This window comes from Jaculus jaculus, chromosome 12 (assembly GCF_020740685.1).
Source record: "Jaculus jaculus isolate mJacJac1 chromosome 12, mJacJac1.mat.Y.cur, whole genome shotgun sequence".
In the NCBI taxonomy this organism is placed as follows: Eukaryota; Metazoa; Chordata; class Mammalia; order Rodentia; family Dipodidae; genus Jaculus; species Jaculus jaculus.
In genome coordinates, this window is record NC_059113.1 from 67,133,095 (window position 1) to 67,152,709 (window position 19,615).

Here is a 19,615-nt window from a genome sequence, read left to right on the forward strand (position 1 = left end):
GTGTAAAGGCAGTGAACTTCTTTGAACTACTTTCTTCTGAGAGATCACCAGGAAGGTAGGGTTCTCAAGGTAGCAGGGGGCTTTCTTCTGGCTGACTTTTTGGCCAGTAGTATATTGAATTTCTGACATGCTAACCCCCTTTATTTCACTCTTCTATAGAATAGGAGTAGGAAAGACCAATCTCATGATTTTACTACTTCCTGCTGAGACAGGGTGAAGTCTGATGGATTTGGACTCTGGAATGATTGAAGGAGCTGCATTGTTTTATTTTGTCTTAGGTACTGGACTGGGAAACAGTATGTTCTAGGAGAAATCTCCATACAAAATTTTAAAGGCAAGGTAAAAACATGAATAAGAATACAATTAGGATGAAAGGTGTAAATAAGGGAAGTAACCAGTTTCGGAGAACTAGTTTGTTGTTGAATCTTGCTTGCCTGGTCCCTGAGTCACTGGGTCCCAACTGAGTTGGGACTTGTTAGTGTAGAAGCAGCATTGTTTCTGAAGGGGAATGCGTATTCCCCCATTTACCTCTGCTGTCAATATGTTGAGCCCTTAGTGGTTTTGAAGAACCACTGCAGCCAAGGAATCAAGTTGATCTTGAATAGAGTCAATGTGGTCTGAGATTTCATTTAGACTTTATGACAGCTGGAGTGATACAGTGGATACTTCCAAGTCTGACAGCTCCTGTGGCCATACCTGTAAAAATACCTACTGCTGCAAGCAATGGGAGAACAATTACATCTCTCTTTCATCTTACATTAGTAGTTAAGGGGATTGGGATGGGGGAGTCAGGAGGTATAAGGTATAAGATATAAGGTAGAAGGTATAGCAGGGGAAAGAAAGCTGAGAGGGCAAGTGGGAAGATATATAGAGGCTGATGTCCCATAAATCCCAAAGACACCTGTTTTGTAGAAAAGACAGGAAATTGGGTCTAGATTAGTCATTTTGTGGAACTCTCCGGCACCAGATCATCTTTTATTTTGTCAGGTGTGCCATACAGAGACAGGGCAGTGAGGGGTTCTAAGAGAGTTGGGGTATTTATGATGGGTGTTTTTTGTGTTAGATAGGACATATTAGTATCAAGAGAGCTTGATACTTGATATAAGCTAGTGCTCTGAAATTTTAGGTTAAATGTTAAAATTAGCTTTTCTTCTAGTAAGAAGTACCATAGTATTTCCATATCCGATTCCAAGATAAACACTTTCACCTACCCCATCACACATGGGAGAAAACCTGTTCTCACTCCTCACCTTAGGTTAAGGCGGGGTTTGACTCTGGCTTGTGATTCACATTTCTGTACCCAAAGGCTAACAACTATAAATTCAGCTATCAGATAATCCTGCTGTCAACAGCTTGGCTTTTTTTAAAAAAAATATATCACAGTTAAATTAAGATAAACTTTATTCTTTAAAAGAAGAAAAAAAAATAGGATCTCATGTATCCTAGGCTGGCCTGAAACTCTATGTACCCAAGGAGGACCTTGAGCCTCTGATTCTCCTGCCTCCATCTCCCAAGTGCTAGGATTATAGGCATATACCACCACACCCAGTTTCTGTGGTGTTGGAGATTGACCCCATAGCTTACAAATACTAGGCAACTACTCTTAAAATAAACTTTATAAATATATATCCATAAGTGATTCAGAGAGAAAGGAATGTTTATTTGTCACTAATATTTTGAATATAACCATAGCAATTTTACAATAAACTTTTTAGCAATAAACTTGATTGACAGCATTTTCAGGAGTTCACAATTTCAAGGCTAAGTTTCCAATTAAGGTAATACACAATTATTAACATAAATGAGCTTTAAGAAAAGGCTAAAAAGCAATCTGACCTCTTTATTGGAAAACAGAATAACTCAGACATTAGACTTAGTAATGTAAGTGCAGGTCAAATGCTACATCAGTCAGAGACAGAAGATCTCAATAAAGATCAGAAGCACCACTATTTTCATGTACGACATGTTTGGTCATTAGTATGTTAGCATAAGGCAGCAAGTGTCAGGCACCGTCATACAAAGCGCAGCTACTACATGTGCTGAAGGAAGCTGGAGGTGGGCAGCAGGCACAGGGCATTCCAGGGCGCTTCAGTCATCCTCTCCTCCACAGAGCAGCAGCAGGGCTTTCTTATAGTCCCCAGATGTGTCACCCTGAAACCCAAATGTACTCCATCAACCTCCATGAGTCATGAAAGCAACAGGAAATAAAACACTCAGAAATATCTGGCAACAAATTTTATTCCTATAACTTTTCTTCCAAGTGAATAATTTCTCTATATGTGACTCATATCTGGAATGCTATACAGGGAGGTTCCTACTGATGCAGCTTGGGTTTAACTTCCTAATTTTACTCTTAAAGAACCACTTTTCTTAAAGACAAGAAATTATATCTGCCTATCTATCTAGAAACACAGAGAATAAGGAAACCCTTCTAACTTGATTAAAGCCAAGCTTTCTAACTAGACTCTCAGTTTCCATCACATAATTTCTATTTGGGACTTCCAGGGAAAATGACAGCACAGTAGCCACACCAAAGCAGCCTAGGGAGGGAAATAAGCAGAAATACAGCAAAATACAGTCTTCTACCAACAAGTGAAGGTGTATAAGTTATTATCAACCACAGCAGAGAAGCAGGAGAGACTAATTTCCAAAAAAGAGGAAATTGGCCAGAATCCCACTGAGGCACCAGCAGCCTTTGTCTTCATGCCTGCACACCCACCCACCCAGCCAGCCAGCCAGCAGAGCTGCAGGAGTAGAAACCAGGTGAAGGGATTTTCCACACACATCGGCCTCCTCACAAAGTCAAGAAACCTGAAGAGGAAGACAGCAGAATCCAGCTGCTGAAAGGGAACACAAACAGGACCAGTTGAGCAGCTCTGGCACCCTTCACAGTCTCCTATCTCCCAAGCATCATCCAGCACGGCTGATCAGAACAGCAGATCTGGCTACCGAGCAGCCTAACACAGTCCACAGTGCAACTGAGAGGGATCAAGGTGGGAACTCAGCATTGGTGAGATTGAAAGCCATCCCAAAAAGTAACAGGGGTTATTTACACAAAGCCAGATACATGGGCCTACACTGGAAGGGCTAATCTATCTTTCCATGTTAGGAAAGGTTATGTATTACATTTGAACAATATATTCTTGGTTGGCTTTACCATTCACAAATAAACTGTATTTTGCTATTGACTATTGTTGCCTTTGATGGTTCTTGATTTTGGGGGTTGTTGTCTGTTACTTCTGTCATTAGTGGGGGCAGGGTCTGACACAGCCCCAGGCTGACTTGGAACCCATTTCAGACCAGAAATCTCAACTTCCTAGTTGACAGGATTAAGGGTGTGGGGCAACACACACCCTTAGGGATTTGGCTTTAATAGATTATCTGTATGTTTTAATCCCCAAGCTTGTATAAATATTCTGTGCTGGTTTTGAATTAAATATGTATATGTAAATAAATATGTATATTTGAATTAAATATGTATATTGTATATGTATGTATATGTATGTCAGTTGAATTTTAGAATTTGCCGGTAACTTGTTCCACCCAGTCTACAACAATACTTGAATAGCAGGTAAACTCAACACCTAGGGTCACTTCTGCTGTTTCTCTTGGAGTATAAGAGCTACATCTGGCACCTTAAACTTCTATATTGAAGAGATATAGTCAGATTTACATGGCTAAGAATAATAATTAGAGACTCCAAGCACCAAATTAACTCAAGATGCAAAGATCTCTACATTATAATACATGAAACACAAAAATAAAGATAATATAATCCCACTAAAAATTATAAATCCATCAGAAATGACCTCCAGTGAAACTGCTTTAGATGAAATGCCTGACAAATTTTTTTTTAAAAAATGATTATATCTATACTCAAAGAAATCAAAGAAGAAAACAAACTCCTGAAAGAATCCCAAGACAACACAGAAAACCAACTTAATGAAATAAGGAGGTCAATACAAGACATGAATAAGGAAATAGAAATAATGAAAAATAACAATCAGAAATACTAGAAATGTAAAGCAGAAAACCCTGTAGAAAGTTTTACCAGTAGAATGGTTCAAAGAGAGGACAGAATATCTAAACATAATTCCTATTTGGCTATCAAGTGCCTGGACATTGTGGCTTTGCCTCAGATACAAGAGTATGTGAAATACCCTTTAGTCCAGGAACTATATACCATACACATACTGTTCTGCATGTGACCCACACTAACCTCTATCCTCAACAGGTGTGTGGTCAAGGGCTGGGGAGGTGCCTCAGTCAGTGAAAGTGCTTGCTGCTCAAGCCTGAGGATCTGTATTCTAGTCCTCAGAACACATATAAATGCAGGACCTGTAATTACACTTGTACTCCTATGCTTGGGGGGGCAGGCAGACAGATCCCTGGGTCAAGCTGTTCAGCTAGGCTAAATCACTAAATCAGTGATAAAATATGATGGAAAGTAACAGAAGAAGACACTCAACATCTATTGCTGGTCTACACACACACACACACACACACGTATGCATATCACACATACCTACACATACAAAAAAAGAAAGGGATGTTGAAAAACTTCGACTAAATTTAGAGGTGGCAGAGTACTTTCCTTCTAGGAGAACATGATAGCAATCCTGCCTTGCCTTTTACAGCAGACATTACCTGGTTGGTTCTTTCCTGAACCTGATACCAGAGACACAGTGAGGACAAACAATAAAGAAAGGAAAGCTAATAAGGAAGGAGGAACTAACAAAGATAGCTGGGACTGCTTCAAGACAGGAAAACACAATCTGATATGGGCAGGAATTTGGGCTCATTTAGTCACCTGTCACCACCATTAAATAATGCTTCTAAGCTCTAGAGAGCCATGACCACATTCATACCTAAACTATAGTTGCATCCCTTCTTCAAGAAACATTGCACTGAGCTCTAGAACCCTTAGCTTTAAAAACCTACCATGAGGGATGGAGAGATGGCTTAGTGGTTAAGACATTTGTGTGCAAAGCTGAAGGACCCAGGTTTGATTCCCCAGGACCCACGTAAACCAGATGCACAAGGTGGGGCATGCATCTGGAATTCAAAGGCCCTAGCACACTCATTATTTATCTATCATCCATCCATCCATCCATCGTCCGTCCGTCCATCCGTCCATCTTTCTTTCTAATCTCTTTCTCTCTCTTTCACCCTCTCAAATAAAAATAAATTTAAAAATTAAAACAAAAACAAAAAACCTACCATGAAAGTTTTAAGTTCACCATAAAAATTGGATTCTCCCACCTACTGAACAGCTTTGGATTTCTAAGCATAATGGAAGATTTTGCTACCTTGATCATGGAATAGAGAGAGGTGGCAAAGTTCTTCCTAAACTCCTTCCTGATGTTAAACAGATCAATCTCACTCCTGGACACCATGACTCTGATGAGGGTGTGATCATCTGTCCCAGCTCCCTTTAAGAAAGAAAAGAGAAGCATGATGTTTAGAGTCTTCCAAAACAGCATCAATATAGCCCAACAGTTTAGAATGGGGCTATAAGTTTAAAGAAGATAAAATTTCTAGGCCTAGCATCTATAGCATAATCAGTTGGAGACAGGTAATACTAGAAAGATACATTTACTAGACAGAAGAATCAACACCCACTCACCTTCATAGCATAGTAGAGGGTCTCTGCAAGGTAGGCAGGGATGCTGCGAATGGATTTCACTAAGAAAGCAAGGAATACAAAGATCAGGTGTTACTCTCACATGAAAAGGATTAGATCATCAAAACAAATGTTGCTTTGCACTCTTGGCTCTGCTCCTATGAAAGCAATGCTGATGGGATGTCCCCACTTGCCAACACTAGCTTGGTTTGCCTTGGAGTCTGCACAGACTTAGAAAGATACTGGACCAGGGGCTTGGGTTTTCTCTGTCCTCCTCTATCCTCTGAGCTCCCCTGTTGGCTCCTTGGTAGTTATCATGCCACAGCCTTCATCATCAGCAATCAATTATACAGGTAGATTGAGAATTTTCATTCCATTAATCAAATGACAGAAGAAAGCTATTATAATCTCTAGAAAAACTTAGCCCGTGTTCTTGAGTTCTGTCCATATTCTCTGGAGCTCACAATTCAGATAAGCAGCCTACATCTATCCATTCTGGCACAAATGCTTGGACAGGTAGATTATCTGTTCTAAATATGTTTGTACCTAACCTAGGTGAAGGTTCAGCAGACCTCAGTCAGCTCAGTTTCAGTAAATCCATTACAGGAAAATTCTTCTATATACAGAAAATATCAATGCTTTAGAGGTTTCTTAATTCTCCCTTTTTCAATGATTAAGAAAAAGTCACTAATAATTTAATGGCCTTGATTCTGATGCAACTAGAAGGAGCAACATTTTATAAAAGTTATGTTTATATGAATGGTTACATTTCATGATGGTTCTTACACAAGTTCTGCTTATTCTTCAGAAAACAAAAAATACCAAGTGCTCAGAGCACACAGACCATGTAAAATCCAGAGCCTTGGACATACATGTTAATTTGCATTCTCTGAGGATATGCAAAGTGTATAAAAACTACAATCACTGTTAAAACTCAATTCCCCAATTTTTCCAATTACTCTGAACATTTATTAAATTGCCAAATTACTTAGTCTGAAAACAGTCTTCGTTGATTCTCTTTCTCTTGTGAGAATTTCTCAATCTGCCTCAAAGCTGTGAGGACAGTATTCAAAAGAATTCTATAATCCCACAGGAGTCAGAAGCAAGAAGCATTTGTGATAAAGTCCACAACACTGGAGGGTCACCATGATTCTTTTAACCATCTTGTATTTTCATAGAATGAAGTAAGTTACTAGATAATCATATATGTTCATCATAGACACAGGCTTCTGAAATGGAAACTTAGGAGTTTATTCCTTCAGAATCATGTCACCCTTTCCATAAAGAAGAAGTATGTGGTTATTTTCAGGTGTGGCCTCAACTTCATGAAACCAGTTTCTGTTAGATCTACACACATACACTGCAATCACCTACCTACAGCTAGTAGCAGCTGCTCCAGATTCCCCGATGTCTCCCGGTCAATAGTTTCCTCGATCTGAAATCCTGATATGGTCATGTATTTGTCAAAGACTAGAAAAAATGGAAATGATTCCTTAATCAGGCAAGAATCACTCTTTCCAGAAAGAAGATATTTATTCTAATGAAGTTTTGTCCTGCCACACAAAAATCTTTCTTGCATGCAGATGCAGAGCCCTAAACAACTGCTGTTTTTTTTTTGTTGTTGTTGTTGTTTGTTTTTTACAAGTATCACTTATTGAGGGTTGCTTTTTAAAACTTATTTAGTGAGCTGGGCATGGTGGCACATGCCTTTAATCCCAGCACTCAAGAGGCAGAGGTAGGAGGATTGCTGAGAGTTCAAGGCCACCCTGACACTACATCGTTAATTCCAGGTCAGCCTGGGCCAGAGTGAGACCCTACCTCAAAAAGCCAATATATATACATACATACATACACACACACACACACACACACACACACACACACACACACACACATACATATTTAGTATTTTGTTTTGTTTTTGTGACAGGGCCTCACTATGTAGCCTAGGTGATCCATCTGCCTCTGCCTCCTTGTGATTATAGACAGAAGCAACCACATCCACCCTTTTCCTAGTTTCCTTGAAATTGACAGGTAAGTCTCCTGAAGGGGTTCTGGGAAGCCTTTCTCCAATCAACAGGCATGACTGATTTAACCTTTTTCCTCTTCTTGCTATGAAAATACTTATGTTTGGAGCTACAGCAACCATCTTGTGATGGTGAGCTAATAAGCATGAGAAAGAAAACCAAGACATCAAAAACCATGATACAGAACAGAAAGATCCCATGTCCTGCCACATCAGCCAAAGACTTTAACCTGCAAAAATAGTCCATTTTAAAGATGAACTCATTCTCAACTGACACCATGAGACCTAAGGTATAACCAGAATGAGATCTTAGGTACCAGTGTCAGGAAGTATGTAGAGTGTCTCACTCCTCAGTGCTGAGACATATGTCCCTCATCACCTATGAGGGACAGGGAAGGCAAGAATGTCTGGTTTTGTAAAGGCTATAGTAGCAGCCAAGAAAATGGTAAGATTTCTCCAGGTCACTCTGAGGGAAAGTATAAAGCTACCTTGCTCACTAATCCCTGCTATGTGGCAGGCATTGTGTTGTTCTGGTTCATCTATTTACCAATGTTCCCAAAGAATTTGTCTCATACAGATTTTTTCACTTACCTCTTCTTAAATGAGACACACTACGTGTCCCAAAAATGGTAATAAACTTTTCTTCATCTGTGCCCCACTTCAGCTCTCCAGCCTGAAACAAAGCCTGCAAGAAACCAACCTCAGTGAATGAATCACCCTCCACCTGTCCTGGGTTCCTGACCATCCAGTTTTCACTGCCTTCAAGTGGCTTCACCTGGTCATATACAGCTGATTAATGTGTCATTACTTAATTAATGTGTGATTAACTAAAGTACACTAACGGTACAAGATGCAGTCTTCTCTAAATGTTAACTGGAACATACTATTTTTGGGAAGCAATGCTATATAAGCCAGAGAACATTTTGGTCATCTCACTGTTGAACATCATCTACAGACTGTGGAGTAATTTACCAAGAACTTATATGCATTTTTTTGCTTGTTCTAAAGTTATGTTGTAGCATGTGGCTAAACAGAAATTCCATATTTTCTCTGTACAGTTGAGGTTTAACCAAAACTAGCTATAAAATGTGCAGACTTGTTAACCAAGATGAATGCAATATGCTGGGGCTGTTGCCTGGAGGCAACCTTATGCCCAGAGATGATCGAAATCAGGTCAAGAAGAGTGGCTTAAGTTTAAATGTGCAAGTTTTGTCCACCACAGTATTAAGTGTGTATATTAAGTGGTCCAGATTTATTTTTGTCAAATTTCCAAAAAATTTAACACATAAGACTAGTAAATATTTACACTCAATTCTGAAATTAAAATTAATGATAAACATTATAGATTCTGGTAATGTGAGCACGTTCTTCAGAACTTAAAGCAGCACAATAAGTCATGCATGTATGTAAACTTTTGAACTATACAGACTTTTCTGTTTCTGTTTTTTTTTTTTTTTGGACTTTTCTTAAAGTAATTTAAAATCAGACAGATGTTGGCCACTTTCCCCTGGTAGCTCATGTAGCACCTTCTAGCACCAGATGGGCTAATGAAGCAAACAACCTGACATGACGCTCACACAAATGCAATAGTGGCACTAACTGTCCTTGGATTGGCTAGCAGATCTGCTCAGTGGAAAGGAAACCATATCTGGAACTGGGAAACAAGTCAGAGTCATGCTCAGATAATGATTCTACTTTCCACTGTCAAGCTCTCACTAACCTTCACCTATAAAATTGTCTAAACCCTTTCAATCTGCTCTAAACTAATAATGGTTATTCCATTTAACTAGTGCTGACTTCACTCTCTGTTGGAGAATCTCTTCTCTTTTTCAGATGGGAACTGGACTTGAGGAGATAAATGACCCAGGACACTCTACCACTGAAACCACAGAGGAATTGGGGAAATGAGCAAGAATGCTTCTCTCTTAGTTAAGCTGACATCAGCACAAGGGTGATGGAGAAAGATACTGAGGACACTCAACATCTATCAAACCAGAGATCTAGATGCTCCAAAGTGCCCATCACTGAAGTATACTTAAAATGCTCCCAGCATGGCTCAGGGAATTTTGCAGAAAAGGAGGCAGAAAGATTGTTAGAGCCATAAGTTAGGGCATTTTGCACAGAGACATTGCCTCTTCCCCATAACTGACTGTTACCCCCATAATACACGACCCACAATATGCAGGGGGTTGACTTGCATCCCCAGTGAGGAAGGCCTCCTCAGAAAAGGGACAGGTTTGAGGGAAAGGATAGTACCAACATGTGATGTTTACATATAAAAGATGTCCATATCTAATAATAATAAAAAGAAAAAAATAATTTAAAATCGGGCTGGGAAGAGGGCTTAGTGGTTAAGGTGCTTGTCTGCAAAGTCAAAGGACCTAGGTTCATTCCCCAGGACCCACGTAAGCCAGATGCACAAGGTGGCGCCTGCATTTGGAGTTCATTTGCAGCATCTGGAGGACTGGTGTGCTCATTCTCTATCTCTATCTACACCTCTTCCTTTATCTGCTTCTTTCTCTCTCTCTCTCTCTCTCTCTCAAAAAAATAAATAAAAATAAATAATTTAAAATCTAATTGCAAAACTGACATGTTGAGAAATTCTATACAACACAGAAAAACCAAAATTAAAAATTACCGTTAACATCAACATCCTTAGAAAGTCAGTAACTCCCCTAGCACATTTCCCACATGGAGACAGGAGATAGATTAGTCCCTAAACAGGACAGAGCTCATCTTGTACAATCTTCAGGCACAGCTGATGCTCATATTTCTTACCAACTGTTCTATATGGCTGTGAATTTTCACTAGCAAGCAGAGAAGTTACACTTGTTATAACCTTAATTTTCTTAGGAGACTTATATCTGGAACCAATATCTATTCTGAAGATAAAATCAAGTAAATCATACACAATGATGTTTTCATACAGAACAATGACATTTATTATTTTATTTTCATTCAGTGGTAGTATGTTTGAATAGCTTGCATAAGGCCCTGGGTTAGATCCTCAGTCCCAAAAGAATGAATGAATGGCAACAACCAGGGAGATGTGCTGGATGAGATACCCTTGTATCTCTTGACTCTGCTCATCCTCTTACAGCCTGAGCTCAACTGGACAATAACCCAAGGTTCAGAGCAAAAGATGAAGGTTTGGGAGTCAAAGAAGACCTGGCCCTTTATCCTTGCCTGTGAGACCTCAAGTGAGTTATATTAATCTCTCCCTAAGCCCACATACTGGCCTGAAGCATGAGAACAGTAATTCTATGGGGTCATAAATGGAGATTTCAAAACTCAAGCAGCAGAGCAGAGTGCTCAGTACACAGGATTCCCTTCCCTTGTCTCTTCCCCTAAGAGCTCAACCTTCCCTCCAGCGAGAGCAGAAAGCAAAGATGTGGCAGGAAAGGACATAGAATATCAGTTTTAGAGGCTGGGAGATGGCTCATGGATAAAGCACTTGTCAAGTAAATGTGGCAACCTGAGTTTAGGTCCCCAGAACCTACATAAAGCTGGACACAATAACATGTTCTATAATCCCAGGGCTCCAAAGGTGAGTTGGATGGTACAAACAGGAGAATATCCACAAACTCACAGGGCCAGCTAGCCTGCCAAACACAATAATGAACAGACTAGCCTGAAAAGTGAGGAACAACACTCAGGGCTGTCCTGTGACCTTCACACATGTGCCTGCACTCTCTTACACAGACATACATGCACACACACCCACAGTTGTATGATGCGGTCCCCAGGAGAAAACATCTATTAAAACCTTCATTTAAATGTTATCTGTGGCTGTACATTGGGAGAGGGGTGAGGAAAGACAGACCCTCATCTAAGATTGCAGGTAAACCCTGTACCAGGAGTAAGCAATGAAGCATGAGGTTTCCTGGCCTTGGCAGGGAGATAAAAGTACACAAGATGAAAGGTGAAGGGGAAGGTAAGCACCACCTATCCAGCCATGGGGAGGTTGTACATGTCAGGAAGAGACTTATCAGTAGAACTGCTTTGGAGTCTCCATGCTCCTGTAAGTTATCCTTCACTCTGTCAGATAGCCCACACTGGTGGAATCAGCCTTTAGCTTGTCAGGGGCCCTGCATGGAGGAGTAAGCACTCATCAGCTTTCTCCAGAAAAGAATGTATATACACACACACACACACCTTCTGAGACCATCAGAGGGAGATTCTGGCACAGCCATGCATGCCTGTAACCCCAGTCTTGTAGGAAGCAGAGACCAGAGAATAGCTGGAGTTTATTAAAATTGTAAATCCAAGGTCAGAGAGAGACTCTATCTCAAGGAAACACACAGATGAGCTATGAAGCAGGACATCTGATATTCATACACCATAAACACCACACATTCTATACACATTCATGCAAAAAGGTCAAAAAGTAAAATTGACTGTCTACAGAATTTTCATTTTCCAAAAGAATCACTCACTGTGGCTTATCAGAATCCCAAAATAACAGGACTCATTTTAGTGCCAGGTATCAGTAGAGAAAAAATATGAAAGGGCCATTTAGTTATGTCAGCTTTATTTTCAACCAAGAAACTGTTAATCCTCCCAGTGGTGACAGCCCAGCTACCCTTGCCACAGGTACAAATGGTTGTGCTCTCTGCCAAAGTGCTCTGCCAATCAGTTTCTAGAAGGTTGAATTAGTGATAATAAACTTTAAAAATCAAGAAATCATAGCCAGTGTGGTCACGGGAAGGGCCAAAATGCCTGACTTCCATTGGGCAGATTTTCAGGTCAGTCCATAAAGCAGTCCTCATATTCTGAGTTTCACCTTCAGTGTTCTGAATGGTCTTATCTACTGCATCAGGTGAGTGATACTCTGAAGCCTGGGCAATCGACATGTAGGTCCCAGAAACAACTCAGTGTGCCCAGAAGAGTATTAAAAACACAAACTCTGGCTGCACCCAAGCCTGCAGGATCAGAACCCACAGCTCAATGAAATGGCCACCTGATTCATAGGCTTTCAGAGTGACGGGCAGAGCTACTACAAGGTACCCTGAAGAAAGAAACCAGGGGGAGCAAGACCCAAGGGTCAGCTTTCCCTCATCATATGTGTGCTCATTACATTACCCACTTGTCTGGAAATTTGCCTGCAGTGTCCTAATGAAGGTCTTACTATTGTCATCTTTGACTACAATTGCCTTCCTACACCATAAGCATTGAAAGAACTCCTCCTCCTGGGAGTAGAAATATGAGAAATACATTTTTTCCTATCAAAGCCCAGAGGAATCAATACTTGGAAAGCAACAAGGCCAGGTTGAAACTGAGAACTCTACCAAGGGGAATAGGACTTGGGATGGCTGCTGTTGCTTGTTCTCTACTAGAAGGCAGACTGCACTACTTCATGCATTTAACAAACCCTTTATGTGAGAGTGAACAGGGTGAGGAGCTAATTCTGAATACCATGAGATGTGTTTAATGGGAGAGAACAGACTTTGGAGTCTGAGATCCCTGGCTGCAAATCCCAGCTCACTACTACTGACCTGGGCTTGTCCTTAATACACAGATGGGAACCAGCACCCTAGACTCCAGAGTTTAGCACTAACTCACTCATCAGTATGTATGACTTCCAACTATGCTAGGAACTCATGAAAGAACTCAACCCACAGCTCAGGGAAGGCACCTGTAGCTTTAATGTCAGGTGGCACCTGGCTCATTCCTAGAGGCTCAAACAGGCTACCTGGGAAGTACCTAGAAGTTAGGATGTGGAGAGGAAACAAGTACATTCATGAGGGGAAAAAGCATAAGACACAGATAACCTCATGATGGGGGGTGGCTGTATCTCCCCCAACAGGACATTAACACATCAGGGTTTCATGTTCTTAGACAGAAATGGACACAATGAGCTAGCACTTTGGAGGCAGTTTGGGACAGGAACAAACTGTAGCAGTAAGCCTTAGCAAACACATATCCTTGGATCTCTCCAGAAGGTTGGGACCCCAGCATCCTGAAGCCATTATACCATCAGCCACCCACAGGAATATAACATTCCCTTCTTCCCTGTATCAAGGGTAGGTAACACATAGAGCAAGGCCAACTGGCTCTTCCCTTTGCAGTGATATGTTTTATTTATTTATTATTATTAACAACATATTTTGTATAGATCCATCATGTGTTGGTACCCTCTTTCCCCTTATCCCTGCCCCCATTCCACTAGGGATGTTCCTCAATGGGGTGGCAGGTATTCCCTATGGGATTGTGGGTTATGCATTGTGGGAGCAGCAGTGAGTTGTTTTTGCAGGGAGGGAATGCCTCTGGGCATGATGTCTCAACCTTTGGCTCTTATAATCTTTCCCCCTCCTCTTTTGTAAAATTCCCTAATGGAACAATGAGGCACAGGGCTGCACTGGGTTATTCTGAGAACCCAAGTAATTCATTTCTGCCTATTCCCAGGCTTTAGTTCTCATGTTTCAGATTTCCAAATGCTTATTTCCTGCATGTGATTGTTTACAAACCAGGATGAAATGACACTGGGTTTGAGAAGCCCCTCAAGTGCAAATTTTCATTTGGGAGTCAATAAAAAGCAGTTGACAAGCCAGAATGATGGTATACGCCTTTAATCCCAGCCTTTGGGAAGCAGAAGTAGGAGGATCACTGTGAGTTCAAGGCTAGTCTGGGTGAATTCCAGGTCAGCCTGGGCTAGAGTGAGACCCTACCTCGAAAAAAAAAAAAAAAGCAGCTGACAGAAGAACAACAAAACTGTTTAGAAGTCTGTTGAGGGATGGAGAGATGGCTTAGCGGTTAAGCGCTTGCCTGTGAAGCCTAAGGACCCTGGTTCTGAGGCTCGGTTCCCCAGGACCCACGTTAGCCAGATGCACAAGGGGGCACACACGTCTGGAGTTCATTCGCACGCCCATTCTCTCTCTCTCTCTCTGCCTTCTCTCTCAAATAGATAAATTTAAAAAAAAATTTAAAAAAAAGAAGTCTGTTGAAAGAAATGCAGAGAAATTTCCTAATGCTAAAGTAACTTTTCATCTTTTATGTAACAAAATACTACTTACAGCTGGGCATAGTGGTACATGCCTTCAATCCCAGCACTTGGGAGGCAGAAGTAGGAGGACAGCCATGAGTTCAAGGCCACCCTGAGACTACGTAGTAAATTCCAGGTCAGCCTGGGCTAGAGCGAGACCCTACTTCAAAAAGCCAAAAGCAAACAAACCTACCATTAAACACTATATTCTTTTATCCTATTCTCTCCTGCTAAGAGACCGTCCCATTCCAACATTGGCAGTAAAATAACAACACAGGGTTTGTTTTGTAAAATTCTATTTTGTGATTATTCTATAATCACAAAAAGAGCATATCTAGGATTGGAGTTAAGGCACTTGCCTGCAAAACCTAAGGATCCAGGTTCAATTTCCCAGTACCCACATAAACCAGATGCACAAGGTGGCATATGTGTCAGGAATTTGTTTGTAGTGGCTGGAGGCCCTGGTGTACCAATTCTTTCTCTTTCTCTCAAATAACTATAAATAGAAATAATCTTTAAAGAGTATATATAGATGGAAACTGCAAAATAATTTATTTAACTTCATTTCAGCATTGGAACAAAGTAACGATATTACTGGCCAGATCAGAATAAAAGAAATCACCTATGTGGGTCTTATGGTTGTGTAACATTATTTCTTTTTTCCTACTTTTAAGCTTTTATTAACACCTTGGATTATATATTTATCTCTTACTTTCATTATCCAGTGCAGGAGATCACACTACACCAAACCACAATGGCTATAGGAAGCTAATATGTCATTCTAAAATATGCCTCATTGGCATAAGAATTACTTATGTATACAGTGTATATACAGCCATGAGTAATTGGGGAAATGAGCAAGAGTGCTGCTTTCTTGGTGAACCTGGTACCAGCACAAGGGTGAAGGAGATAGACACAGAGAACACTCAACTCCTACCAAACCAAATATCCAGAGACACAGAGGCTCTCAAGACTTCATCACTCAAGCAGACCTAAAACAAACCCATCATGGCTCAGAGAAATTTGTGGAAGAGGGGGTGGAAAGATTGTTAGTGCCACATAATGGGACATTATGCACAAAGACATTACGTCTTCCTCTTAACTGATGGCTAACCCCACAATGCACAACCCACATTCCTGAACAAGGAGGGTCCCTGTGGGGGGGGGGGGTCAGAGAGAAGACTAACAGTGTAACATTATTTCTAAGGGCTCTAACAACACACATTTTGATTTTTCATTACCGTGAAGACTTTTTATTTCTAAGTAATAATGCAGTCATCACACAATAGACCTCACTCACCTGAGCATCCAGTTCAACTTGAGCTTCATCAATTGCAGCATCAGGGTCTCGATTTGCCTGCAGGAGATCATGTCACATGCTGAACTGTGGAGTGTTTTTACTCAAATAGAAAGATGTACCTGATGATTATGTATACACAGCTTTCCCCAACCATATCAATCCTTTAGTACTTCACATTACCACACAGTGTGTTCAGAAGAGGCACAACTCTCCTGATTTTAAATACTACTACAAAAAAAAAAAAAAAAAAAAAAGAGGAAACACACTGCTGCTAAAACAATGGAGGAGTTGACATTTTAGGGTTGGGGCCATGCATTCTGAAGCACATACAAGCTCAGCAACATGCAGCCATCAGAGTGGGACTCTGCAAGCACCAAAAATCATTCAACTAAGTCTAAGGGGCCTTAACTGTCAGGCCAGTCCATCCTCAGACTCTACTCATTAAACTATGTTGTCTCTGCCAATACCTGAAGGAGGACCACCAACATCCTCTGATAGTACCCGGAGGTATCGCCTACCACGTCATCCTCCAGACTGGAGCCATACTCTGCAACAGAATTATTGCATGCTCACTTATAGCTTCTTTCAACCAGAAAAAAAATCAGGTATATTAATTACATGAAAGACGGACAAATGAAGAGAAACTGTACTTAATGAACTAAGCCATCTCTCAGACTCTAAAGATTGAGGGCAAGTGTGTTAAGCAATCAGAAAAAAATGAATTAAGTACCCTAAATGCACTTAATTTAAGCCTAAATTACAAAAGCCATTTGGCAATGCTTTCCCTGATGTAGCTAGTAATCTGCAGACTTGGGATCATACAGTAAAAACCTTTCACATTGAAACTGTTTCATGTTCTTTCAAATGTTTTGTGTGACTCATTTCCAGAGGTTCTACCCTCTAAAGGTGTGGTTTTACCCCCTCCCCATAACATATTTTTTCCTCTGCAGTAAATTAACTCTGAGAGACATTTTAAAGTATGACCCTCCTATTCTTTTTTATGGGAGAATGAGTGTGTGTAAGTGTGTGTGTGAGAGAGAGAAAGCAAGAAAAAGACAGAGAGAGAGAACTACTCCAGATGTGTGTGCCCCTCTTGTGCACATGTACATGTGTGATCTTGCATGCTTGAGTCACTGTGAATTTGGTTTATGTGGAACCTGCAGTCAAATGTGAGTTCTTAAGGCTTTGTAGCCAAGTGTCTTAACTGCTAAGCCTTCCCTAGCCCGACCCTCCTATTTTAACTTCCAACTCATTAACATGAGGTCATAGGAAAGTGGAGAACTGAGGCCTTATATACACTTTTTACTCTCAAACAGCTGCCATTGAGAGAGCTATTTCCGTAAACATTTAATCATTATTTGAAATTTTAAATGCCTAAGGCTTTGATTTTAAATTCTCCCAAAATGTTACCCAAGTACAAAACCTTGCAGGCATCTCAGATTCATTCCTCTGTTCCAACATCTATAAATAATTATCTATCAATCCCATTAAACACTTTCTCTTTTCTCCTCACCTTTCCCAGCAGCCCAAGTGGTGATGTAATTACTATATATCTTCCTCACTACAGCTACCTACATAATACACTCTGGACTCTAACCTCCTTCCTCCAGTTGTTTCTTCAGTGTTACACTGCCCATTATGCCTTAGACTCCAGCACAAATTCATCATCCAAACCTGTAAATCCCCTTATCCCACCTAACCTCCATGGTGAAAATGAACTCCATAATGGATACACACACATCTTTACCTTCAGGGAGATCCTGCTGCCCCCTCAATCCACTCTCCTCAGCCTACTGCACCACTGAAGACCACATTCATCTTCATTTACTGAATACCCACATTCTTTCCTTCCAAGCTTTCTTAAGTTATAAAGAACAGTTAAAATGTGTAATATATTCAAGACCTAAAATATCTTCAATACACTGATACCCTGTGAAATGATTAGCATGACCACCTCACATAGCTTTGTGTGTGGTAAAAACATTTAAGATCCAGTTTCTTAGAAAAATTTGAATATATAATGCATTATTATGAGTACAGTCACCATGGTACACACTAGGACTCGAGAACTTTTCATCCTGCATGACTGTCCCTCGCATCATCTTCTCTTTCACCCTTTCTCCTTCACTTCCTTCTGCTCAACCATGGAAAACTACTATGCTAGCTCTACTTTATGTGCTTGACCTTTTAGATTCCAAATGAGTGAGGTCATCAGTGTCTATCTTTGCCTGGCTTATTTAACTTAATATGAGGCCTTCAAGCTCATCTGTGCTGTTGCAAATTAAGAGAAGTTCTTCTCTTCAAGGTGAATAATGGTTTTGTGTGTGTGTGTTTTCCTACTTTATCAATGGATTCATCAATAGATACCTAGTCTTTAAATTCTACTGTGTATCTCATTTGTACCATGAATCCCCTCAACACGTATAGCTATGAAGCCCCTTCCCCTCTGACTGCATCCACATTCATATTTGCCATGTAGAACCTTCAGTTTTACACCCTTTAATTACTATACTTGTTCAAGCTGCAGGCAAACGCACTGAGGACAAGTTCTGTGCTGTGCCCATCTTCTGTGTCCCTTGCAACAGCCAATGCAGCACTGAACATGGAACCATGATCAATACTAAGCCAAGCAGGGTGGACCATGCACTGTTACTACCCATGAAGCACCTCACTATCTTCAAGCAGCAGAGGCTCCTCAATGTCAATACCCACAGATAGAGATCTGTGAATACACACTAAATAGATCTCTGAGCTGAGATGTATGCATCACGCTTCTGCAGTTGTTAGGACCATCCTGACCATAGGAAGAGAAGTGGGAGGGAGATCCAGCACATTGGGAAGGTAATGTTTAGTTGTTCTAAATTTAAAATTGTTTTCCCCTCAAGGGAACAAAGTCATTTCTAAGATCAGCAAGCTAATAATCCCATGACAGAGATGCACTACAGTGGCTAATGGCTCCAGGTAGAGTCCAGGCTGAGCACACAGTCCAATTTGGATGGCCTGAATTTTCTTGGTCATACAAGTTGACTATGACAATCTTGACAACAACAGAAGAACCCTCTGCATTCACTCTCATTTTGTTGGCTTAATTCCATTCATGCACTGAAATGTGGATTAGATTAATACATGGACTATTCACACAAAAAGCGAGGCATACTAAAACGTACAGTGAAAATGCAGAGTATGTTATCACCTTACCCATACAATACCAGGAGCCAAAATGCAAACAATTTGACACACTTTCATCAAATCACTTCTGGAAGATACAGATTTTCTCCCAGGTTCCCATAATGCTTTCTATAAGATTCTTCCTATGAAACCTACAGATCCAGGTTTAATTCCCAGTACCCACATAAACCAGAAGCACAAAGTGCCACATGTATCTGGAGTTCATTTGCAGTGGCTGGTGGCTCTGGCATGTCCATTTCTGCCTCTCTCTCTCTCAAATAATAAAATAAAATATTGTTTTTAAAAAACTGAATTTATTGAAGGAAAAGCTATGTACATATACCTGAAATTAATGTAAAAATAGTGGCACACAGCCATGGTGGGTAACCAACTGCTCTTGATTTGGTTGATCTGCTCAGTGGAATGAAACCTGTGGCTGGAGCTAGGAAACAAGTCAGATCCATATACAAAAAATGAGCCTGCTCTCTATTATCAAGCTACCACCAATCGTGGGCT

General features: G+C 40.6%; 1 protein-coding gene across 1 annotated transcript in view; it reads right to left on the reverse strand.

The window, feature by feature from the left end:
• Nucleotides 1-1,639: 1,639 nt before the first annotated feature.
• Nucleotides 1,640-19,615, reverse strand: part of Anxa5 (annexin A5) — a 39,728-nt gene continuing 21,752 nt past the window's right edge. Inside the window, exons 7-13 of the mRNA XM_004666998.3 lie at nucleotides 16,399-16,478; nucleotides 15,932-15,988; nucleotides 8,241-8,334; nucleotides 6,998-7,093; nucleotides 5,627-5,685; nucleotides 5,310-5,432; nucleotides 1,640-2,151 (exon numbers count right to left, since the gene is read on the reverse strand). Of these exons, the coding sequence (XP_004667055.3) occupies nucleotides 2,089-2,151; nucleotides 5,310-5,432; nucleotides 5,627-5,685; nucleotides 6,998-7,093; nucleotides 8,241-8,334; nucleotides 15,932-15,988; nucleotides 16,399-16,478 (572 nt within the window). The 3' untranslated portion in view covers nucleotides 1,640-2,088. The remainder of the gene's footprint in view (nucleotides 2,152-5,309; nucleotides 5,433-5,626; nucleotides 5,686-6,997; nucleotides 7,094-8,240; nucleotides 8,335-15,931; nucleotides 15,989-16,398; nucleotides 16,479-19,615) is intronic.